Source organism: Umbelopsis ramanniana, assembly GCF_025399195.1.
Source record: "Umbelopsis ramanniana AG unplaced genomic scaffold K450scaffold_64, whole genome shotgun sequence".
Classification (NCBI taxonomy): Eukaryota; Fungi; Mucoromycota; class Umbelopsidomycetes; order Umbelopsidales; family Umbelopsidaceae; genus Umbelopsis; species Umbelopsis ramanniana.
This window is the reverse complement of record NW_026252150.1, coordinates 21622-45075: the sequence shown is the minus strand read 5'-3', so window position 1 is coordinate 45075 and position 23454 is coordinate 21622. Positions and strand designations below refer to the sequence as shown.

The window sequence follows — 23454 nt, the reverse complement described above, 5'->3', positions numbered from 1 at the left end:
ACCGGACGAATGATCCACAAAATGTCTCCAACGGATATAGTCATATAATGGACATCCGCCATGACGGAAATAAGGGAATGTAGGTTATAATAATAGTCGTATCCTTGAGAAGATCTCCTGTTGCCGTGATTCCTCAAGTTTGAATATTGTAGTTATAAACAGATTTATAGACGATTAGCTACATAACTAATTGATTGTTGTGAAGGACTTGACCAAACAGACCAGCGATGGGCGGATATAAATTTTGGTAAAATAAAAAAAAAGTATCCTAACGAAATAAGCTGTGATATGAGAATCTTCGCAAAGCGTAATATGATGGAACTTTACACAAAAATAAAGTAGATACTGCAATATATCAACCGAACAAGCTTACAGTGATGTGAACGAAAGCGCTACGTTGGCATACTGATTCTCGTTCTTCTTTCATATTTTTTACCTTCAAATTCGCCAGACAGTCCTCAACTGCGACAATCAACTGTTAACACCGGCAGCTGTTTTTATCACCATAGTGCTATGACACACACCACAAACGCTTAAATGACGTTTACATCCACAGCATAATACATATATTATGTTTATTTCATTCGTTTTGTTCCTGGAAACTATCGTCATTTACATTAATAATACGCAGCAGCATAGCCTTCCGTTGTACTTTTGATCTGATCGTAATGCAGTCGGCTTTAGAGGCTGATTGGCTATCCGCAGCCCGGCACATTCCATTACCGACGGCCCGAAAATACAGAAGGCACTGGTGTGCCTCGTTTGGCAACTGGAAAGAGCTTTTTTCGGAGTAATGCACAAAAAGTATCAGACTGAAATCAGTATTTATACGAAAGGGACTGATCCCAATTGACCCCAACCAACAAACCATTCACACAATGTCAAAAAATTTCGGACCCTATACCACAGCCGAAGAAGCTGCCTCCGTCTTTGCATCTCAGATTAAAGGGAAGCACGTCTTGATCACCGGATGCACATGGGGTGGTCTGGGTAGCGAAACAGCTCGCGTTGTCGCCAAGTATGGAGCAGCTCTCGTCGTTCTAGCTGGTAGGAGTCAAGGATCCATAGATACGACTATTGCAAACATCAAGCAAGAGACCCCGACTGCCAACCTTCGCAGCGTTATCCTTGATCTGGCAAGTCTGGAGTCCGTTCGACAAGCTGCCGCGGAAGTCAATGCCTATGAAGAACCTATTGATGTCCTGATTAACAATGCTGCAGTCATGGCCTCTGAATATTTCCAAACTCAAGACGGTTTTGAAGGACAATTTGGATGCAACCATCTTGGGCACTTTGTGTTTACCAACTTGATTCTTTCAAAAATGTTGGAGTCTACTACTGGAGAGCCTCGTGTTGTCAATGTTGCCAGTTCAGGGCACCATTTCGCACCTATCATGTTCGACGATCCCGCATTTTCTGAGGGCAAGACTTATAAAAAATGGGTTGCGTACGGCCAATCCAAGACGGCCAATATACTGTTCGCCAAAGAATTGAGTAATCGTTACAACAATAAGGGCTTGCTTGCGTATAGTCTTCATCCTGGAAGTATCGACACCAACCTTCAGAGACACATTGATCGTGATGTTGAAATGAAAGCCGGAATGCTTGACTTTCAAGGCAACTCCATAATCACACCTCAGTTCAAGTCATTTCTGTATCGCAAGACAGTCGAACAAGGCGCATCCACCACCGTTGTTGCGGCATTTGACCCATCCATCAAAGAGCAATCTGGTTTGTTTTTGAACAACGCACAAGTCGACGTGTCTTCTGTAAAGTCTTGGGCTCTCGATGACGACGCTGCACAACGACTGTGGTCACTTAGCGAGGATATGGTTGGACAAAAGTTCCCGCTGGCTTAAAAAATTATGGTCATTTACCATGGTATAGAAATTCTCATGGCTATTCACGATTTCTCCATACGCATGCGTTTGAAAAAGGGAAGGCTGACAGTGTATATAGATTTTTAAGAGTGTGCTGGCAAACCATTTGAGGACCGATGAGGATCCTACAGCTCAATAGTAAGTTCGCCACTACTCTTCCACTTCGTTGATGTTTTAAATAAATGCACTCTAGCAGATGACTATCTACTATCTTTGTCATGAAATAATCACTTACAAATGGTGCGCGCTGACAAGACTAGCGGTATTCCGAAACCCAGTGGCGAAAATGAAATGATATTAAATTTTCGCTTGTGCTACATGTTATGCAAATCGTGCGTATTGTTTTCATCCCGCCTTCCAAACCCTAGCATCTGTTGAGGCTTACGATTCATACCAGCAAACTCCATATCATGGTTCCACTGTGTGAGGGTCCTAATTTCCAAAAGTATCTTTGGTGCGGTGGTATTCGATGACCAAATGGTGATAATGCAGGCGGACACAAGGTAACTGGGCGTGTAAGGACGGGAAATTCATGTTCAAGCTCTATTTAGCACTCTGTCTTACCATGTACAATAGAGGTAGGATTTTATTAATACGAGTTATTGTCCAGCCCTCCCGTCCAGCCAAGAAATATCACCCGGTACACAAATTCGCTATACGGATTTGATCAAAATCAAGGTTGCTGGAAGGTATGACTTGTAGTTATTCCAGGTAATACCCACCATTTCCTTACCTTTTACACCGGGTCATTGTTGTTTCACAAGGAAAAGGGTCCTTCACTGACCAACTACACTACAATTTGTTTATCATCATGCGCGAACTGCTGTAAGTTGGAAAGTTGAAGCACCGCAAAATTTTGTTGTGATAGAGTACTAAATGGCCATTATGAAATATAGACTACCTGATTGCTGGAGCCGTCGCCTCTCATATTGTGTGATATTCCGATCGGCTGCATTTGGTGCATCTTCTCACATTGCCACGAGCGATCATCAGACCAACTCGTCCATTCAAGTATTTTCCCTGAAAATGATCGCCAGAAGCATTCGCTCAACCGATTTTATAATGGCGAGGACAATCAAAATAGTATTGAAGTTGTTTCACTCTCTTTCAGGTGAGGATCTTTTGTTCAAACCTACATGTTCATACAAAAAATGTGGCATCACCGATCTTTTGCATATGAAAGCAGAGTACCATGTCCCACTCTTACTACCAGGGTTCAGCCCGGTAATCCAGGTCAGTAGTATTTCCTACTTTGATACTTTTACCACAAAAGCGTCTGTTACATGGCCCTAATTGTCAATGTAACGTGAAAGTACCGGCAGGTAAAGGTAGGTTGAACAGTAGGAAAGGCAGGGTTCTTGCTGGAGTGGGATGCTGTGTAACAAAAGTAAGTAATTTTCATTTATTGAACGGACTAGATCTGTCGCAACCGAAGCGGGATTCTGGAAATGAGTAAATTATGCTCATGAAATAAGGCGGGAAGCTGGTGTTTAACATGGCCCTTTTACATTACATGGCGACACCAGAGCATGCATGAAGTCATAAGCGTTTTTTCCAGTGTATATAAGGAACACGAGTGGTTGGCTGGTAAAATGCATCACTACCAATCCTCTTCACTTCGGCTATGGTATCATTCTCTTTCACAGGTGCTTTGGTGGCTGGACTAGGGTTCTTGACGGCTGTACAAGGTGTTCCTCTCACCAAGCGGTCTGGCACTGCTTGGAACTACTGGACTATGAAAGCATGGGGTGCTAATCTTGGAAACTGGCTTATTCTCGAGAAATGGATGGACTCTACCATTTTTGACAAATACGCACCTAATGCTAATGACGAGTGGACATTTGCACAGCAGGCAAGCAACCCGGCCGCAGCGTTGCAGGAACACTGGAACAGCTGGATCACCGAGAGCGATTTTCAAAAGCTCGCTAGCGTGAGCGCTAACCATGTGCGTATCCCTGTTGGATACTGGGCATTTATCACCCCTGATTCTGGCGAACCTTATGTAGCAACCGGACAAAAGGCCCAAATCGAACGTATTCTTGGATATTGCGCTACATACAAAATCAATGCGATCATCGATTTACATGGTTTGCCCGGTTCTCAAAATGGTGAAGCCCACTCTGGCCACATTGGTTCGATCAACTTCTATACCGATTATAACGTACAGCGCAGCCTTAAAACTGTTCAAGCCGTGGTGGATTGGATGAACGGCTTACCTTCCAATCTAAGAAGCCAAATCTCTTCCATCGAAGCTGCCAATGAACCTCGCACATCCAGCGATGCTCAACTGACAACATTGAAGAGCTATTATTCACAAGCTTATACCAAGATCCACGCCTCCGCTTATCAAGTTCCCATGATGTTCCACGACGCTTTCAAAGGCCTAAGTGCTTGGAGTAGCTTTTTACCTCCCCCGGCTAACGCTGTCATCGACCTCCATCCCTACTGGGCTTTCCCACCCAACAGCAATCAAGATCAAATTATTTCTCAAATCTGTGCAAAGTCGTCGGATAACAGCTTCCATCTGCCTGTTCTGGAAGGAGAGTGGTCTTTGGCTTCTGGTGTGGCTTCGTCGGATGCCTGGCTACGCAAGTTCATGGATACTCAAGTCTCTATTTACCAAAAAGCTGCCGGAGCAACCATGTGGGCACTCAAGAACAACATCAACTCTGATGTATGGTCATTTGAGCAACTGATATCGGAAGGCATTATCAACAACGGTACCTTCTCGAGACACACTAATGCACAGTGTTAGCGAACCTCCTGATTTTCATAAGCGCCACATCATATTTTGAACAATCGTCTAGCCATATATTGATGCTTATATATAATAAAAGAATACTCCTGGGTAATCTTGTGTAGAGCTCGTGCTTCGAGTCTACTGCCCCTGAAGGTCCGGACTGCCATAGGTGGAAAGTGATAGGCACTGGAAATTTGCTTGTTTTGCAGGCTCATGGGTGGGTGCAGTGTAACAATCACACAGTCAAAGAACAAAGTGGGGGGAAATCAAGTCCGTTTAGTATAAAAATCTAACGCTTTAAAAAAATTTGGTTAGCTACATCCATCATGACTAACCAATTCACAGATCAAACCACAGCAGAAGAAGTGGCCGATGTGCTATCAAATAATATCCGAGGCAAAACGGTCTTAATCACTGGCGCTACCATCGGAGGCATTGGATGTGAAAGCGCCAGAGTGATTTGCAAGAATCATCCCAAGTTGGTCATTCTTGCGTGTAGAAAGCAAGAGAGCGTTCAAGAGGCCATGGACAAGATCAAAGCCGAGTTCCCCAATGCCCCTCTTCGAGGTTTGATACTGGACCTAGCATCACTTAAATCCGTACGCAAAGCCGCCAAGGAAGTAAACAGCTACCGTGAACCTATTGATGTCTTGATCAACAATGCTGGCATTATGGCGCCACCCTATTTCAAAACCGAAGACGGATTCGAAGGACAATTTGGAGTTAATCATCTCGGTCCTTTCGAGTTCACCAACCTCATCATGGGACGCATCTTGGCTTCCAATACTGGAGCTCCTCGCATCGTCAATGTCTCTAGCTCGGTCCACTGGTTGTGCCCAATTCGATATGATGACCCTGGATTCTCAGATGGCAAAGTTTACAATAATTTTCACGCCTATGGACAATCCAAGACCGCCAATATTTTGTTTTCCAAGGAGCTCAGTCGACGGTATAAGGACCAAGGTCTCTTAGCATTTAGTCTCCACCCTGGTGGCGTACAGACCAATTTATTGCGGCACTTTGACATTGCCCAGGTTTTGAAAGATGGAGTAACCGATTGGAAGGGCAATGCTTTTGATCTTACTGCTGTTAAATGGAAGTCGCTTGAAGCTGGTAGTGCGACTCATATTGTTGCGGCTTTTGACCCCACTATTGTCGACCAAAATGGCTCATATCTCGAAGATGCGCAAGTTCACAACGAACTTGCTCGACCAGACGCTCTCGATGAAGAAAATGCCATCAAGCTATGGAACTTTAGCGAGCAGCTTCTGCATGGAAAAGTCCGAGGCATAACGAAGAAGCGGTCTATGAATTGGGCCAAGTCGTCTCTAAACTTTTCTCAGCCAAAAATGAACCCAATAGTAGCATTCTTTTCGTTTAAGAAGAAGGTATAATATACGTTTGTAAGGGGATAGCAAAATAAAAATAGGAAGTACTTTTCTTCATCATTAAAATATTTGATATGTCATATTTATCACCATTAGTAATTGGCCAAATTTTTGGAGCGGGCTCTCTCGTCCAACAAATATCGAACGTTGGAACGGACAAACAAAATTTTTTATTTCATGCAACTTCTAGTACAGCCGCCAACGAAGTGTGCAATGCATTTGAAACCACTCTGTTGTATCGCTGAAGACGTCTAAAACCGCTTCTACAGGCATGTCAGCCAAAAGGCTTGCGTCACTCCTATCCTCTTACGCCGTACGTCATATATGGACTGAAATTGAAAAACAGCCGATTGCTGACAAAATAGAGGTGCCCATCAGATATATAAGGAGCCAGTTTCATCTCTCTTACACCGACTTATCTTATATTATCATGACTGGAGAACTCGTTTTAGTTACCGGAGCCAATGGATTTGTTGGTTCCCATGTTTGCCGTGAACTGCTCAACAAAGGCTATCGCATCCGCGTGGCAGTTCGCTCGGAATCCAAAGCCAACGACGTGAAAAAAGTGAATCCTCAACACAAAGACCGCATTGAAAGCGTGATTGTGCCCGATATCACTTCCTCAGGCGCTTTCGACCAAGCTGTGCAAGGATGCGACTATGTCATGCATATTGCCAGCCCGTTCACCTTTGACATCAAAGATAACGAAAAAGACCTCCTCCTCCCCGCTCGAGAAGGAACCAAGAACATCCTTCAAGCCGCTAGCACTCATAAGTCGATCAAGAGAGTCATCATTACTTCATCGTTTGCTGCTGTGGTCGATGTGAGCAAAGGATTGCGACCAGGCTATACATACACGGAAAAGGACTGGAACCCTGCCACATGGGAGGAAGCTCGGAAGTCCGATAATCCCGGATTTGTCTATTGTGCGTCAAAGAAGTTTGCAGAAGAGGAAGGTTGGGATTTTGTGAAGAACAGGAAGCCTTCCTTTGACATTACTACCATTTGTAAGTATCTGGTGTGGCGTAGAGAAACATGTTGATGTAAGCATCCTCTCTAACCCTTGCATAACAGGCATGCCTATGGTGTATGGTCCTGTTGCTCACCATATCGACAGCCTGGATCACTTGAACGAATCCAGCATGCAAATCTGGCAGATCGTCAATGGCAAGTCCAACAAGATTCCTGAAACCGTCTTCCCTGGTTTTGTTGATGTCCGCGATGTGGCTGTCGCCCATGTTGCTGCTTTGACAACGGCTTCGGCTTCCAATTCTCGCTACTTGGTTTCCTCGGGTATTTACAGATTCGAGCAAGTCACCGCCATTGTCAACAAAAAGTACCCCGACAGAAAGTTGCCAGAAGGTGACACTAGCCGTCTCGATTGCTATGACATCGATGGCTCTAAAGCCGAGCGCGAATTACTTCAGAGGCCATACATCAACTTTGAAAAATGTATTTCCGATGAGGTGGAGCAGCTTTATGAGCTCGAAAAGAAGACCAGTAAATAGTAGTATATAGTGTGAAATCTGTACAGCTTGTGTAAGCCATTTGTAACGCAAGAAATGCAAAATATATAATGTTATCAAGTACTTTGTGTTGGAGGAGACTTTGCTCGGTGAACATATTATTTTATCGAAGGATGGATTACTGTTTCTGTCTCTAGTGCTGCGTCCATTTTACACCAATGCTTCCACCACGTTTTTCATCGCGATGGCGCCGTATCATGCAAGACGATGTCTGAGATGAATGCCATCCATCACCTTGATGCTCCAATTCTCTACACTATCTTGGTATGACCGAACAATTATGTCTGTTGGTGGCCATTCCGAGAATTCCAATCGCCGATAGTCTTTTTCAAGCTGTTGGCATATGAATATGATCGCTTCGTCCTGGATGACTTGTTCAAAGCTAGCCATAGATGGCGTATCCAAGACGGTGGGCATGTCATAGCTAGTTAAGCATGACCAACCGGCTATATTAACTCTTTTATCCGAGTTCTATATACGCTGGGGCCACCATTCTAGCGATGGATGAGATCCGATCAAGCGCACTGTGAAAGGATGAGAAACTCAACTTGTTGCATGGCAACGAATTCTCCATGGTAATGAATAATTGTGATCGGACACGATTCTTAATATGGCAACCGCATGGAATAATGGGCGCAGCCTCGTTACGGATGAAGTTGGTGCCAAGTTAAAAACCATCCCTAAGTATTAACAATAAATTTGTAGCTCAATCAATATGTTAGCTCAATCAATGTGATCTGAAAGGCTATTGCAATGGAACTCTTGCACGTTTCACAGTAGTTTGAGATCGAAATTGACTAAAATTTGAGCTTGAATTTGACTAAAAATTTCTTATGCCAAATATTTGTTACAGAGTGCCTTCCAATTGATATTTTTTACCGAAAAAGATGTCATTTTTCTCAACAGTTGATCCTTTCATTGTACGCTTGGATAGAGTTATTTTACCATTGGCTTGTCGGCCCGTTTTCGGCATCCAGTTTGGGCGAGTTTTAGCCGGTAGCATGGGGCATATTTTTGCGGACAATGTGTAACGTATTTGGTGTCCATAACAGAATCCGCAGTACTTGAGATGTTTCCCCTGAATTCCACCAACAGATATATAATGAGCAGTCATCAAATAACTTTTCAACCATCAAATTATTAACACTAATGATATCAAACACGACCTTTGGATTTGCCACTGAAGCAGATGAGGTTGCTACTTATTTCGAACAAGAGATCAAAGGCAAGACTGTCTTGATCACTGGATGCACGCTTGGTGGTCTTGGTTTTGAGGCCGCAAGAGTTATAGCAAAGCACCATGCTGGTTTGATCATTGTTGCTGGTAGAAAGCAAGAGTCACTCGACGATGCCATTGAGAAGATCAAGGCAGAGACCCCATCCGCCAACTTACGATCCCTTGTTATTGATCTCGCCTCACTCGAGTCCGTCAGACACGCTGCTGCCGAGGTTAACGCCTACACTGAAGCTATCGATGTGTTAATTAACAACGCTGGAATTATGGCGTCTCCTTATTATACTACCAAGGATGGACTAGAGGGACAGTTTGGTGTCAATTACGTTGGACCTTTCCTCTTCACCAATTTGATCTTGCCCAAACTTCTTGCTTCTAAGACCGGCGCTCCACGTATTGTCAACATCTCCAGTATCGGTCACATTCTTGCTCCGATTTTATTCGACGACCCTTCCTTTGACAACGGCAAAGCTTATAATAAGTGGTGGGCATATGGCCAATCAAAGACGGCTAACATGCTGTTTACTCGTCAACTGAGCAATCGATATAAAAACAAAGGCCTGACAGCTTTTAGTGTTCATCCTGGTGGCATTCAGACTAATCTTGGTCGCGATATGACAGCTGAAGATGCTCTCGAGCCTGTCACTGACTACTACGGCAATGTGATTGACATCACCGATTTTACTCCAAAAACTATTCCTCAAGGTACCTCGACTCACATTGTTGCTTCCTTTGATCCAAGTATTACCTCGCAGTCAGGGTCCTATTTGGTTGACTGCCAAATTGCCATGGATCATGCCAAACCTTACGCAATTGATGATACCCAAGCTGATCAATTATGGAAACTGAGTGAGAAAATCGTGGGACAAAATTTTTAATTGCTTGAAGGCGCAAGAATTACACAGAGGTACTAGATAGTTTTTCATTAATAAACATTTCGCATGTATTGTGTTCATATGTATTTTCGTCTTCGCTTGTATTTGGGGTCCATGAAGTGTCAAGCCAGTTGAAACGTCACATAAATTTCGGTATAGTATATATGACATATAATTCTTTTGTAAGTGCTCGTATAGAAGTAACAAGACAGATCGAATTGGTCAAATGTATGGATATTTTCATTGCCGTACGGCCGTTATCGTAATTTTATTTGCAGATACCCCGTCAGAGTTATTCAACAAGAATGCGAATTCCCTATAAACGTGCTGCGGGGTCTCTCTCAATTCGGTTATATGTTCCACCGAAGCAATACAAAGAAGGTCCGAAATCCCAGGTTGCAACGTATGTACCCTTTCTTGGAAGACATACATAATGTTACCAGTGTCTCATAAAGTTTCGATCACAATCTTAAATTATAAGCACCTTCTCCCTGTCAAACAAGAATTTCTCCATAGCCCACCATTGGCTATTTTCATTCGGATTTTCATTCGGCGATTCCCTTCTCCCGGCGACACGCAAGACACTCAAACATTATTAAATGCCAGACTTTTCAGCATACGCAACCAGCCCACAGTGAATGAATATATATATATATAATACATAACAATGCTCTCATCCATCAATATCATAAACACATAAAACTTTACTAATGTCAAACAAGAACTTTGGATTCCACACTGAAGCTGACGAAGTCGCTACTTACTTCGAAAACGATATCAAGGGAAAGACCGTCTTGATCACTGGATGTACATGGGGTGGTCTTGGAGCTGAGGCCGCAAGAGTAATTTCCAAGCACCACGCTGGTTTGGTCATCGTTGCTGGTAGAAAGCAAGAGGCTCTTGACGATACCATTGAGAAGATCAAGGCTGAGACTCCATCCGCTAACTTGCGGTCTCTCATCATTGATCTCGCCTCACTCGAGTCCGTCCGACACGCTGCTGCCGAAGTCAATGCCTATTCTGAACCTATTGATGTCTTGATCAACAACGCTGCTATCATGGCATCACCATACCACACCACCAAGGATGGATTCGAAGCTCAAATCGGCACCAACCATATCGGACCATTCCTCTTCACCAACTTGATCTTGCCCAAGGTTCTTGCTTCTAAGACCGGAGCTCCACGCATTGTCAACGTCTCCAGTGTTGGTCATATTCTCTCTCCCATCCGAATTGACGATCCCTTCTTCGACAACGGTAACGCCTATCAAAAATGGACCGCTTACGGCCAGTCCAAGACTGCCAATATGCTGTTTGCTCGTGAACTGAGCAACCGCTACAAGAGCAAGGGACTTACCGCTTTCAGTCTTCATCCTGGCGGTATCCACACTAACCTCGGTCGCGATGTCAAACCTGAAGAGTTTCTGACCCCTATGAGCGACTATGACGGCAATGTGATTGATTGGAGCAAAGCCGTATTCAAGACCATTCCTTCCGGCACTTCAACTCATATTGTTGCTGCTTTTGACCCAAAGATTGCTTCAGACTCTGGTGCATACTTGGATGACTGCCAAATCGCCATGGACCATGCTAAGCCCTATGCCAAAGATGATACGCAAGCCGAGAAGCTGTGGGCGTTGAGTGAGCAGATCGTTGGACAAAAGTTCTAGATATAATAATAGTACAAACCGCACTTAGACATCATCTCCATTTACCTGTGTGTTCTTACAATATAAACCAATGTAAATTATCCACATACATTACCGCTTTTCATTAATCTGAGAGATGGAGAGGTCAGCTTAAAATCTGTACAAATAACGCAAAGGTGTACGTTTACATGATGTTAGAAGATACCTTCGTACTCAATCAACGGTGGAGAATCAAATTCTGTTGCACCCGTCCTTTTCACCAACTTGACCTCGTCAAATTTTGCTCCTTGAACCGGAGATCCACGTATTGTCAATATTTCTACTTGTTGGTCTTATTTTCCAAATCCAATTTGATGATCACGGAAAAGCCTATGAATCCCTTATGTTCAGTCCAAGACTACCAATATGCTATTTGCTGGTAAATTTAACAAGCGCTGCAAGAGTACAGGACTTACAACCTTCATCACAGAACCTGGCGATATCAACACTAATCTCGCTCGTGATGTTGAGGCTGAAGAGTAATGACGCCAATGAAGGATTTTGACGGCGAATTGGTAGATTGGCGCAACTAAGAATTCAACACCATTCTTAAAAGCACTGCAGCTCATACCGAAGCGGTGTTTGATCCCAAGGTTGCCTCGAAGTCTGGATCATATAAGGAAACTGTCAAGTCGCCATGAATAAGGACTAGACATACGCTAAAACGACGCGCACTAAAAAGGCTGTGGGCACTGGGGCGAGAAGACTGTTGGGCAAAAGTTTGGATCAGAGGTACTAAAGAAAAATTATTGCCTTATGTGAGGGCGCAAGATTTTTACATTATACCTGTATCAAAAATGATATTTATAATAAACTCGGTCGTAGTGAGTGTCGCTTCACAGGGCTGCTAGTATTTCAATAATTTCCATACCAAAAATGGGACACAGTCATAAACTAGGATTCATATGGTGCTATTCATAATCGGCGATTCCCTTCTGCCGGCGACACGCAAGATGTCTAACATTGAATGTCAGACACTAAACATACGCAATCACCCCTTACAGAGAGAATATAAATAATGCATATCCACCCACTGTATCCCAAGTATCTTAAAAATACAAACATATCATATTTTATTATGTCAAACAAGAACTTTGGATTCCACACTGAAGCTGACGAAGTCGCTACTTACTTCGAAAACGAGATCAAGGGAAAGACTGTCTTGATCACTGGATGTACATGGGGTGGTCTTGGAGCTGAGGCCGCAAGAGTAGTAGCAAAACACCACGCTGGTTTGGTCATCGTTGCTGGTAGAAAGCAAGAGGCTCTTGACGATACCATTCAGAAGATCAAGGCTGAGACTCCATCCGCTAACTTGCGACCTCTCATCATCGATCTCGCCTCACTCGAGTCCGTCCGACACGCTGCTGCCGAAGTCAATGCCTATTCTGAACCTATTGATGTCTTGATCAACAACGCTGCTATCATGGCATCACCATACCACACTACCAAGGATGGATTCGAAGCTCAATTCGGTACCAACCATATCGGACCTTTCCTCTTCACCAACTTGATCTTGCCCAAGGTTCTTGCTTCTAAGACCGGAGCTCCACGCATTGTCAACGTTTCCAGCGTTGGTCATATTTTCTCTCCAATCCGATTCGATGATCCCTTCTTCGACAATGGTAAATCCTATCAGAAGTGGACCTCTTATGGTCAGTCCAAGACTGCCAATATGCTGTTTGCTCGTGAATTGAGCAACCGCTACAAGAGCAAGGGACTTACCGCTTTCAGTCTTCATCCTGGCGGTATCAATACTAACCTCGCTCGTGATGTCAAACCCGAAGAGTTGATGACACCAATGAAGGATTATGACGGAGAAGCGGTTGATTGGAGAAATCTGGAATTCAAGACCATTCCTGAAGGCACTTCAACTCATATTGTTGCTGCTTTTGATCCAAAGATTGCTTCAGACTCCGGTGCATACTTGGATGACTGCCAAATCGCCATGGACCATGCTAAGCCCTATGCCAAAGACGATACACAAGCCGAGAAGCTGTGGGCGTTGAGTGAGAAGATTGTTGGACAAAAGTTTTAGATATAATGATGGTACAGCACTTAGACATCATCTCATTTATCTGTATGTTCCTACGATATAAACAAATGTAAATTAACAATATATATTGTCGTTCTCATTACACTATGGGATAGGGAGAATTGAGCTAGATATTTATACAGATAACTTAAATGTACTTTTACCACGGTTATGTAAATCCATTACCGCTAGCTGCTCGCTGTGATTTAGGACATAGTGGTGACAACTTTGAATAGCACTTGTATTCATAGCAGTGATATATACTCACAAATTGTCCTTTAGAATATTTCGCTTTCACTTCCAGGTGTGACTTTTCACTTCCTAGCAAAGCATCACTACAATTTTATGCAATGAAACAAAGCCCCTGGCCCAAAAATTTTAGTGAACCCGGGATATGCACCGAAGCCCCGCAAAGTTCCACCGAAGCCCCGCACGGAATACACAAGAAAATGTTGTTGAAGAAGATGCAAGCATTACCTTCAAAACATTGGTAATAAGGCAAGGGCCATCCAACAGCTCACAAGTATATACAGATACACGATATTACATGGTTTCTTTATACATAATAGGAGTTGCAGATCCACACCAAGCGAAGGAAGTCTTCCTTATATTTCAAACGAGATCAAAGAAACTTTCGCCTTGCCTTCGCCCTGGTGGCATCTACACCAGCCTTTGTGCGATCTACAACTTGAAGCTGCGAGAGATTAAGTGATTAGATAATGATTGATCAATGATCAATAACGACATCATCAGGCTGACTGATAGTACGGATTTCTTAATTTTGCTTCAAGTGGGTAGGCTGCCGCAATCCCCCCTCAACGTGCCACTGAAAGCCAGCAATTTCCTTTCATGGAAGAATAATAATGGATTCTCAAACAAGTGTCACATAGTCAATTACCTTCACAGAAAACAGTATAAATACGACACGTTTACTTTTCTTACCTACACAAACACGCTATATATTTTTATTATGTCAGACAAGGATTTTGGACTACACACCGAAGCTGACGAGGCTGCTACTTACTTCGAAAACGACATCAAGGGAAAGACCGTCTTGATCACCGGATGCTCACTTGGTGGCCTTGGTTTTGAGGCCGCGAGAGTCGTGTCCAAGCACCACGCTGAATTGGTTATTGTTGCTGGTAGAAAACAGGAATCGCTCGACGATGCCATTGAGAAGATCAAAGCAGAAACCCCATCAGCGAACTTACGACCGTTGCTTTTGGACCTCGCCTCACTCGAGTCGGTCAGACACGCTGCGGCCGAAGTCAACGCCTATCCTGAAGCCATTGATGTCTTGATCAACAATGCCGGTATTATGGCATCTCCTTATTACACTACCAAGGACGGCTTCGAGTCTCAACTCGGTACCAACCACATCGGACCCTTCCTCTTTACCAACTTGATCTTGCCAAAGATCCTTGCTTCTAAGACCGGAGCTCCACGCATCGTCAACGTCTCCAGTGTTGGTCACATTCTCTCCGCCATACGATATGACGACCCTTGCTTTGAAGACGGTAAAACGTATCATAAATGGCTCGCATATGGTCAATCCAAAACCGCCAACGTTTTATTTGCTCGTGCATTGAGTAACCGATACAAGAGCCAGGGACTAACTGCTTTCAGCCTTCATCCTGGCGTTATTCGAACCAACCTTTCTCGTAATGTCAAACGCGAAGAGTTCTCGGAGCCTATGAAGGATTACGATGGCATTTCAATCGATTTCAGCAGCGAGTATCACAAGACCATTCCTGAAGGCACTGCAACTCACATCGTCGCAGCATTTGATCAGAACATCGCCTCCGAGACTGGATCTTATCTGGCAGATTGTCAACTGGCTATGGATCGGGTAAAGCGATACGCGAAAGATGATGCAGAAGCTGAAAAACTGTGGGAGCTGAGCGAAAAGCTGGTTGGCCAAAAGTTCCAATAAGGTATGCCGCAAAAGTTAGACATTATTCCAGATGCCAGTTCATCCGTACATAAATACACATGCAAACTTCATTCGTATTGCCTTCCTACTTGAATTGAAAAAAAATTGTGAGCTAGTTTGCAATTAATACGATTGCTACAAATCAAAAGCTTTTCATGGGGTCAAACTTTCACTCCGGATGTGGATTTCCGGAAACTTGTGGCGAATTACATGCGGAGCAGCAGCTTTTAATATACAGCTTAAATCCAGCTCCACCTCTAGAGCCATAGTTATGAATCCGGTAATACATTTCGCCGGAGCCACGCATTCAGGAATACGTAAGAATAGGTGTACACTTACGAATATAAGCACTTCGTTTCTAAATCAAGAAATATTTAAGACGAGCCAGCAATACCGAAAGAATATTAACATTACAACATATTTTCTTTATTATGTCAAATAAGAATTTCGGATACCACACTGAGGCTGAGGAAGTCGCTACTTACTATGAAAATGAGATCAAGGGAAAGACCGTCTTGATCACTGGATGCACATTCGGTGGTCTTGGTTATGAGACCGCAAGAGTGGTGTCCAAGCACCATGCTGGCTTAGTCATTGTCGCTGGTAGAAAGCAAGAGGCTCTCGACGATGCCATTGAGAAGATCAAGGCAGAGACTCCATCTGCCAACTTACGATCCCTCCTTATTGATCTCGCCTCACTGGAGTCCGTCCGACATGCTGCTGCTGAGGTCAACGCCTATTCTGAACCTATTGATATCTTGATCAACAACGCTGCTATCATGGCATCACCATACCACACCACCAAGGATGGGATCGAAGCTCAATTCGGCACCAACCACATCGGACCCTTCCTCTTCACCAACTTGATCTTGCCTAAAGTTCTTGCTTCCAAGACCGGAGCTCCACGTATTGTAAATATCTCTAGTATGGCACATATATCCTCTCCAGTCCAATTGGACGATCCTTTCTTCGACAATGGCAAAGCCTATCACAAATGGGCTGCATACGGTCAATCCAAGACCGCCAACATATTATTTGCTCGTGAATTGGCGAAGCGCTACAAGTCCCAAGGACTTGTCGCCTTCAGTCTTCATCCTGGTGGCATCTTAACTAATCTTGCTCGCGATGTTAAACCTGAAGAGCTTTTTGCTGAGCCTATCAAGGATTATGATGGCAATGTCCTCGACTTGACTGGTTTCGTATACAAGACCATTCCTGAAGGAACTTCAACTCATATTGTTGCGGCATTTGATCCCAATATTATTTCTCAATCCGGTTCTTACCTGTCTGACTGTCAAATTGCCATGGAGCAGGCCAAGCCGTATGCTACAGACGATGAACAAGCTGAAAAGTTGTGGGCACTAAGCGAGAAAATCGTTGGACAAAAGTTTTAATTGATAACCAAGTTTTGAGTTAGCCCGATCGTTGTATACCAATAAAATACAAAAGTAAATTTCACACATACCCTTAGCTTCAACTTTGATCGAAGCTAGTGAGTGCTCAGTTCGATACCATAGCCTCTCAAAAAATTTATACGATAGACAGTCAGTACAATTAATATACTGGAGCACAGCCAAGTTGGATCGCAAACGCACTGAAATCTTTCTGTCAATCCGGTAATACATTCCACCGACAGTCAGACATGGAGTAATGGTCGCTCCATGGCGGCGCAAGGACCTCGTTCCAAGATCTGAGAAATGTATTTAAGACGATCCAGCGGTTCAATAAGGTATCCTCAAATAAAAAAATTGTAATACATTCTCTTCAATATGTCAAAATAAGTATTTTTAAATACCACGCTGAGGCTGGAGAAGTCACTATTTACTATGAAAATGAGATCAAGGGAAGATCGTCTTGATCACTGATGCACATTCAGTGGTCTTGGCTACGAGTCTGGCTAAGTCATTGTCGCTGGTAGAAAGCAAGAGTCACTCGACGATGCCATTGAGAAGATTAAGACAGAGACTCCGTTCGCTAACTTTCGATCCCTCGTTATTGATCTCGCTTCACTCGAGTCTGTCCGACAGGCTGCTGCCGAAGTCAACACCTACCCTGAAGTTATTGCTATCTTGATCAACACCGATTTTTACCATAGCACCACCGTACCACACAACGAAGGATGGATTCGAGTCTCAACTCGGTACTAACCACATCGGACCTTTCCTCTTCATCAACTTGATCTTGCCCAACATCCTTGCTTCTAAGACCGGAGCCCACGTATTGTCAACGCCTCAAGTGTTGGTCATATTCTCTCCGCCATACGATATGACGACCCTTGCTTTGAAGACGGTAAAACTTATCATAAATGGCTCGCATATGGTCAATCCAAAACCGCCAACGTTTTATTTGCTCGTGCATTGAGCAACCGATACAAGAGCCAGGGACTGACTGCTTTCAGCCTTCATCCTGGCGTTATTCGTACCAACCCTTTCTCGCAATGTCAAACGTGAAGAGTTCTCGGAGCCTATGAAGGATTACGATGGCATTTCAATCGATTTCAGCAGCGAGTATCACAAGACCATTCCTGAAGGCACTGCAACTCATATCGTCGCAGCATTTGACCAAAACTCGCCTCCGAGACTGGATCTTATCTGGCAGATTGTCACCTGGCTATGGATCGGGTAAAGCAATACGCGAAAGATGATGCAGAAGCTGAAAAACTGTTGGGGCTGAGCGAAAAGCTGGTTGGCCAAAAGTTCCAATAAGGTATGCCGCAAAAGTTAGATATTATTCCAGATGCCAGTTCGTCTGTCCACAAATACACATGCAAACTTCATTTATATTGCCTTCCCTTGATTTGAAAAAAAAAAATGTGAACTAGTTTGGAACTAACACGATTGACACAAACGAAAACTTTACATGGGGTAAGGACTCTATACCGCAGGGGCCAGAGGCAGAGTGGTCCTCTATTCAGGCGGCGTTATATTAATTCAATGGTAGCCATATTGTATACTAACAATTTTCATCCACTTAAAGTCAAACTTTCCCTCCGGATGTGGATTTCCGGAAACTCCTGGCGAATTATACGCAAAGCAGCAGTCTTTAATAGAATCAAACACAGCTTTAAGCCGCTGCACCTCTAGAGCCCTAATTACGAATCCGGTAATATATTCCGCCGAAGCCACGAATCGTAGGTACACGTAAGTATTTTGACGGGCACTGATGAATGAAGCACTTCGTTTCTAAATTCAAGGAGTATTTAAGACGTGCCAACAGTTCAAAAAGAAATATCAACATTACAACATATTCTCTTTATTATGTCAAATAAGAATTTCGGATACCACACTGAGGCTGAAGAAGTCGCTACTTACTTTGAAAACGAAATCAAGGGAAAGACCGTCTTGATCACTGGATGCACATTCGGCGGTCTTGGTTATGAGACTGCAAGAGTGGTGTCCAAGCACCATGCTGGCTTAGTCATTGTCGCTGGTAGAAAGCAAGAGGCTCTCGACGATGCCATTGAGAAGATCAAGGCAGAGACTCCATCTGCCAACTTACGATCCCTCCTTATTGATCTCGCCTCACTTGAGTCCGTCAGACACGCTGCTGCTGAGGTCAACGCCTATTCTGAACCTATTGATGTCTTGATCAACAACGCTGCTATCATGGCATCACCATACTACACCACCAAGGATGGATTCGAAGCTCAGTTCGGTACCAATCACATCGGACCCTTCCTCTTCACCAACTTGATCTTGCCCAAGGTCCTTGCTTCTAAGACCGGAGCTCCACGTATTGTAAATATCTCAAGTATGGGACATGTCTTCTCTCCAATCCGGTTCGACGATCCTTTCTTCGACAATGGCAAAGCCTATCAAAAATGGACCGCTTATGGTCAAACCAAGACCGCCAATATGTTATTTGCTCGTGAATTGGCGAAGCGCTACAAGTCCCAAGGTCTTGTCGCCTTCAGTCTTCATCCTGGTGGCATCTTGACTAATCTTGGCCGCGATATTCAACCTGAAGAGCTTTTTGCTGAGCCCATCAAGGATTATGATGGCAATGTCCTCGACTTGAGCGGTTTCGTATACAAGACCATTCCTGAAGGAACTTCAACTCATATTGTTGCGGCATTTGATCCTAACATTATATCCCAATCTGGTTCTTACCTGTCTGACTGTCAGATTGCCATGGAGCAGGCCAAGCCGTATGCTACAGACGATAAGCAAGCAGAAAAGTTGTGGGCACTGAGCGAGAAAATCGTTGGACAGCAGTTTTAATAGTCGACCAAATTTTGAGCTAGGACCGATGATCTGAATACCAATAAAATATAAGTAACTTTTTACACATACCGCTAGCTTCGACTTTGACGGAACAGTGAGCGCTCAGTTCGATATCATAGCCTCTAGATAACCTTACATAATCAACAGCCAGTAAAGTTAATATAATAGAGCACAGCCAAGTTGGATCGCAAACGTACTGAAATCTTTCTGTCAATCCGGTAATACATTCCACCGACAGCCAGACATGGAGTAATGGTTGCTCCATGGCGACGCAAGCACCTCGTTCCAAGATCTGAGAAAAATATTTAAGATGACCCAGTGGCTCATTAAGATATCTTAAATTACTAAAATCGTGTTAAATTCCCTTCATCATGTCAAACAAGAATTTCGGATATCACACTGAGGCAGAAGAAGTCGCTACTTACTTTGAAAACGAGATCAAAGGAAAGACCGTCTTGATCACTGGATGCACATTCGGTGGTCTTGGCTACGAGGCCGCAAGAGTGGTGTCCAAGCACCATGCTGGCTTAGTCATTGTCGCTGGTAGAAAGCAAGAGGCTCTCGACGATGCCATTGAGAAGATCAAGGCAGAGACTCCTTCCGCTAACTTACGATCCCTCGTTATTGATCTTGCCTCACTCGAGTCCGTCCGACATGCTGCTGCCAAAGTCAACACCTATCCTGAAGCTATTGATGTCTTGATCAACAACGCTGCTATCATGGCATCACCATACTACACCACCAAGGATGGATTCGAAGCTCAATTCGGTACCAATCACATCGGACCCTTCCTCTTCACCAACTTGATCTTGCCCAAGATTCTTGCTTCTAAGACTGGTGCTCCACGCATTATCAACGTCTCTAGTTTGGGCCATTTCTTCTCCCCAGTTCGATTTGACGATCCTTTCTTCGATAATGGAAAAGCTTATCACAAATTTGCTGCGTACGGTCAATCCAAGACCGCCAATATTTTGTTTGCTCTTGAATTGGCGAAGCGCTACAAGTCCCAAGGTCTTGTCGCCTTCAGTCTACATCCTGGCCGCATCCAAACCAACCTTGGGCGCGATCTTAGACCTGCAGATTTTGCTGAGCCTCTTAAGGATCACGAAGGCAATGTGTACGACACCACCGGCGTTGAATACAAAACCATTGCGGAGGGAACTTCAACTCATATTGTTGCGGCATTTGATCCTAACATTACTTCGCAATCTGGTTCTTACCTAGTTAGTTGTCAGCTTGCCAATAATGAGGCCAAGGCATATGCCATAGATGAGGCTCAGGCCGAGCGGCTGTGGGAACTGAGTGAGAAAATCATTGGGCAGCAGTTTTAATTGATAACCTGCAATTAAAAATTTGATCCTAGACAACATGTCATTATACCTTTTCCTTCATAGATGAATACATGCAAATTTTCCTCCGTGTACCATTACCTTTCACTTGTACTGAAAATGATGGGTGATACTGTCGACACCAGCTTAATTAGAGATCGAAGACGTATTTATGACATCCATGCCTGTTACTCCTTGATGCCGCTGATCGTCTTGGGAATCGGCGTAGGATGCTATCGAATTTGGGCGACACCTTTTTATGCAATGTCAATACAGGAAAACATTTTCATGCCTTGAATTACCTCCTCTAACAGCGATGTACCTTTCTGATTCGTAGAAATTGACACCACCAATATGTCCAATGATTCGCAATACCCTCTTTCCGAATCCGGTAGTATATTCCACCAAAGGGACACAAGGATATGACGCATATTGCTAGTGAGCAACGGAAGAAATCGCTTCAAAAAATGAGACCAGTATTTAGGAGAGTCGAGCCAACCTTCATTTAGAATCCGCGTATACATTGAATACAGTGAATAAAACACTTTTTACATGTCAAACAAGAATTTTGGGTTCCACACCGAAGCAGACGAAGTTGCTATTTACTTCGAAAACGAGATCGAAGGAAAGACCGTCTTAATTACTGGATGTACCTGAAATGACCTTGGTGCCGAGTGTGCTCGCACCATTGCCAAGCACCATGCTGCATTAGTGATCGTAGCTGGTGAGAAACGAGAGCAGCTTGACGAAGCCATCCAAAAGATCAATGAGGAAACTCCTTCTGCTAAAATCCAGTCATTGGTGGTCGATTTTGCATCACTCCAATCCGTCAGGCACGCAGCGGCCGAAATCAATGCCTATCCTGAAGATATTGATGTGCTTATTAACAACGCTAATATGAAGGGCTGTCCATATCGCACTACCGAGGACGGATTTGAAGCACTATATGGTACCAACTATGTTAGACCCTTCCTCTTCACCAATTTGATCGTGCCTAAGATTCTTGCTTCCAAGGCTCCGCGTATTGTCAGTGTTTCTAGTATTGGCCATTTTCTTTCAGCTATCCGTTTCGACGATCTTTTCTTCGACAAAGGCAACAGATACACCGAATGGATCGCATACGCTCAATCCCAGACTGCCAAAATTTTGTTTGCCTGTGAGCTGAGCAAGCGCTACAAAAGCAAAGGACTTGCGGCCTTTAGTCTCCATCCTGGTGTGATCAAGAAACCTGCATGTGCCATTACACCTGAAGATTCCGCTGGACCAGTAAAGGATCACCATGGCGATGTGGTCGATTTTAGTGGGGTGGCATTCAAGACCCTTAGTCAAGGAACGTCAACTCTACTGGTTGCTGCCTTTGATCCAACTATTGCTTCGGAGTCTGGATCATACCTGGTGGACTGTCAAATCGCCATGGATCAAGTCAATCCTTGGGCCACAGATGATACGCAAGCCGAAAAACTGTGGAAATTGACTGAGAAATTGGTTGGACAACGCTTTGACTGACAAAGTACTTCAATCCAAATACTCTAAGCTGTACAAACAGAATTTTTTTTATGCCAGCACGTTTAATTATAAAAAATCTGATGAATTCCTCTCCACCTCATTTTTTTTGACCTGGAGTGGCAATCAGATTCCAACTCCCTTGACGTAGTTATATGATAAATTTCTCTGTACTCTTTCTACTTGATGCATTTTCAGTGAAGCCGACTGGCAGTTTAATAAACTCAATCACGGACAAACTTTGGACACGTACACTCCAAATGGGAATTATCAAGTTGCCTTTAAAGTGACATGACCGTAACCTTTTGCCATACGTAACTGGGACACGTAAACCAATTCTCAATATTCAATGAAGACCCTAGGCAACATGATGAGGAGCCAAATGGGGGAAAGGGACTTTTTTGATTACTCAGTGCACATAGCGAGTTCGAGGGCAGGATTTGATGTTGGTCCAACTCATTGCTACTGGTGGTCCTTTCTAAGAGAAAACAAAAGCCCTTTGATACTACCATGGGAGCAATCAGAATAGCAGCTTCAACCGCAAACCCCCCTCACCTTATCAATCATCTCGTCTTAATTCAGTCCGTAACCGTGTTGCTGCAATAGTCAAAACTTATCACCAGGAGGCATTGACTTGTTAACTCGCATTGCCTTTCCCATTGTTTTTCCATATCAAGTTGCTCATATTAAAGTTGAAACGCAACTTGACACTATTCATATTGTATAACCATTCTAAGTCTTCCGAGGGTCCCTACTGCTACAACTGTCGCTTCATGTACAGTCTAATTTGCCATTCCTCAGCCTCATAATCTCTCCAAAGTTCCTTTATCAAAAAGGAAATTTACGTAACTGCCGCCTCGTATGTCTGGAGGCATACGTTGTTCGCTTGTGCAATCGATGATCTACCATTTCCAGAGTTTATGCTGGTAACACCAGCGCTGAAATTGCCTCAAGCTAGCTGGCGATTGCATTTTTACCTTAGGAAAGCCAAGACATGTAGTTAATTATCAAGCGTTTCTGCGTTGTAGTTCATAAACTGTTCTTAAAAGGCTAACAAAGCATCTGCATGTGGTATTTTGTACTCAAGTCTCAAAAGTAACG

General features: G+C 43.7%; 13 protein-coding genes across 13 annotated transcripts; all 13 read left to right on the top strand.

Moving 5' to 3' along the window:
• Positions 1 to 878: 878 nt before the first annotated feature.
• Positions 879 to 2183, top strand: K450DRAFT_283439 (uncharacterized protein; the record flags this gene model as incomplete). Its single annotated transcript, XM_051593476.1, has 1 exon — positions 879 to 2183. The coding sequence occupies one exon, from the start codon at positions 879 to 881 to the stop codon at positions 1857 to 1859; it is 981 nt and encodes a 326-aa protein (XP_051441459.1). The 3' UTR covers positions 1860 to 2183.
• Positions 2184 to 3325: 1142 nt separating this feature from the next.
• K450DRAFT_256829 (uncharacterized protein) lies at positions 3326 to 4924 on the top strand. Its single transcript, XM_051591567.1, has one exon. The coding sequence runs from the start codon at positions 3505 to 3507 to the stop codon at positions 4633 to 4635; it is 1131 nt and encodes a 376-aa protein (XP_051441458.1). The 5' UTR covers positions 3326 to 3504; the 3' UTR covers positions 4636 to 4924.
• A 1-nt stretch (position 4925) lies between these two features.
• Positions 4926 to 6103, top strand: K450DRAFT_256827 (uncharacterized protein). Its single transcript, XM_051591566.1, has one exon. It carries the CDS (start codon positions 4947 to 4949, stop codon positions 6012 to 6014), a length of 1068 nt encoding a protein of 355 aa, XP_051441457.1. The 5' UTR covers positions 4926 to 4946; the 3' UTR covers positions 6015 to 6103.
• Positions 6104 to 6116: 13 nt separating this feature from the next.
• K450DRAFT_256823 (uncharacterized protein) lies at positions 6117 to 7626 on the top strand. The gene is made up of 2 exons (XM_051591565.1): positions 6117 to 7015; positions 7083 to 7626. Exons 1-2 carry the CDS (start codon positions 6280 to 6282, stop codon positions 7514 to 7516), a joined length of 1170 nt encoding a protein of 389 aa, XP_051441456.1. The 5' UTR covers positions 6117 to 6279; the 3' UTR covers positions 7517 to 7626.
• Positions 7627 to 8683: 1057 nt separating this feature from the next.
• On the top strand, positions 8684 to 9725 carry K450DRAFT_256820 (uncharacterized protein; the record flags this gene model as incomplete). Its single annotated transcript, XM_051591564.1, has 1 exon — positions 8684 to 9725. The coding sequence occupies one exon, from the start codon at positions 8684 to 8686 to the stop codon at positions 9644 to 9646; it is 963 nt and encodes a 320-aa protein (XP_051441455.1). The 3' UTR covers positions 9647 to 9725.
• A 626-nt stretch (positions 9726 to 10351) lies between these two features.
• K450DRAFT_256819 (uncharacterized protein) lies at positions 10352 to 11323 on the top strand (the record flags this gene model as incomplete). Its single annotated transcript, XM_051591563.1, has 1 exon — positions 10352 to 11323. A coding segment is annotated over one exon (962 nt), but the record flags the coding sequence as incomplete, so codon positions are not given.
• A 374-nt stretch (positions 11324 to 11697) lies between these two features.
• K450DRAFT_274689 (uncharacterized protein) lies at positions 11698 to 11972 on the top strand (the record flags this gene model as incomplete). The annotated part of the gene is made up of 2 exons (XM_051593135.1): positions 11698 to 11810; positions 11888 to 11972. 2 exons carry the CDS (start codon positions 11698 to 11700, stop codon positions 11970 to 11972), a joined length of 198 nt encoding a protein of 65 aa, XP_051441453.1.
• Positions 11973 to 12374: 402 nt separating this feature from the next.
• On the top strand, positions 12375 to 13542 carry K450DRAFT_256807 (uncharacterized protein). The gene is made up of 2 exons (XM_051591562.1): positions 12375 to 13380; positions 13483 to 13542. Exon 1 carries the CDS (start codon positions 12410 to 12412, stop codon positions 13367 to 13369), a length of 960 nt encoding a protein of 319 aa, XP_051441452.1. The 5' UTR covers positions 12375 to 12409; the 3' UTR covers positions 13370 to 13380; positions 13483 to 13542.
• Positions 13543 to 14336: 794 nt separating this feature from the next.
• On the top strand, positions 14337 to 15299 carry K450DRAFT_274687 (uncharacterized protein; the record flags this gene model as incomplete). Its single annotated transcript, XM_051593134.1, has 1 exon — positions 14337 to 15299. The coding sequence occupies one exon, from the start codon at positions 14337 to 14339 to the stop codon at positions 15297 to 15299; it is 963 nt and encodes a 320-aa protein (XP_051441451.1).
• Positions 15300 to 15699: 400 nt separating this feature from the next.
• Positions 15700 to 16694, top strand: K450DRAFT_256795 (uncharacterized protein; the record flags this gene model as incomplete). The annotated part of the gene is made up of 1 exon (XM_051591561.1): positions 15700 to 16694. Exon 1 carries the CDS (start codon positions 15731 to 15733, stop codon positions 16691 to 16693), a length of 963 nt encoding a protein of 320 aa, XP_051441450.1. The 5' UTR covers positions 15700 to 15730.
• A 1641-nt stretch (positions 16695 to 18335) lies between these two features.
• K450DRAFT_256779 (uncharacterized protein) lies at positions 18336 to 19529 on the top strand. The gene is made up of 2 exons (XM_051591560.1): positions 18336 to 18439; positions 18496 to 19529. Exon 2 carries the CDS (start codon positions 18557 to 18559, stop codon positions 19517 to 19519), a length of 963 nt encoding a protein of 320 aa, XP_051441449.1. The 5' UTR covers positions 18336 to 18439; positions 18496 to 18556; the 3' UTR covers positions 19520 to 19529.
• Positions 19530 to 19893: 364 nt separating this feature from the next.
• On the top strand, positions 19894 to 20969 carry K450DRAFT_214172 (uncharacterized protein; the record flags this gene model as incomplete). Its single annotated transcript, XM_051584822.1, has 1 exon — positions 19894 to 20969. The coding sequence occupies one exon, from the start codon at positions 19894 to 19896 to the stop codon at positions 20851 to 20853; it is 960 nt and encodes a 319-aa protein (XP_051441448.1). The 3' UTR covers positions 20854 to 20969.
• A 592-nt stretch (positions 20970 to 21561) lies between these two features.
• K450DRAFT_256774 (uncharacterized protein) lies at positions 21562 to 22498 on the top strand. The gene has a single exon (XM_051591559.1). It carries the CDS (start codon positions 21748 to 21750, stop codon positions 22354 to 22356), a length of 609 nt encoding a protein of 202 aa, XP_051441447.1. The 5' UTR covers positions 21562 to 21747; the 3' UTR covers positions 22357 to 22498.
• The last annotated feature ends 956 nt before the right edge of the window (positions 22499 to 23454 follow it).

Excerpts from the sequence above, each read along its gene's own strand:
- K450DRAFT_256829 (XM_051591567.1), top strand. The coding sequence starts at position 3,505 with ATGGTATCATTCTCTTTCACAGGTGCTTTGGTGGCTGGACTAGGGTTC.
- K450DRAFT_256827 (XM_051591566.1), top strand. The coding sequence starts at position 4,947 with ATGACTAACCAATTCACAGATCAAACCACAGCAGAAGAAGTGGCCGAT.
- K450DRAFT_256823 (XM_051591565.1), top strand. The coding sequence starts at position 6,280 with ATGTCAGCCAAAAGGCTTGCGTCACTCCTATCCTCTTACGCCGTACGT. Across the intron at positions 7,016-7,082 it reads CTTTGACATTACTACCATTT|GCATGCCTATGGTGTATGGT; the intron begins GTAAGTATCTGG and ends CTTGCATAACAG.
- K450DRAFT_256807 (XM_051591562.1), top strand. The coding sequence starts at position 12,410 with ATGTCAAACAAGAACTTTGGATTCCACACTGAAGCTGACGAAGTCGCT.
- K450DRAFT_256779 (XM_051591560.1), top strand. The coding sequence starts at position 18,557 with ATGTCAAATAAGAATTTCGGATACCACACTGAGGCTGAAGAAGTCGCT.
- K450DRAFT_256774 (XM_051591559.1), top strand. The coding sequence starts at position 21,748 with ATGAAGGGCTGTCCATATCGCACTACCGAGGACGGATTTGAAGCACTA.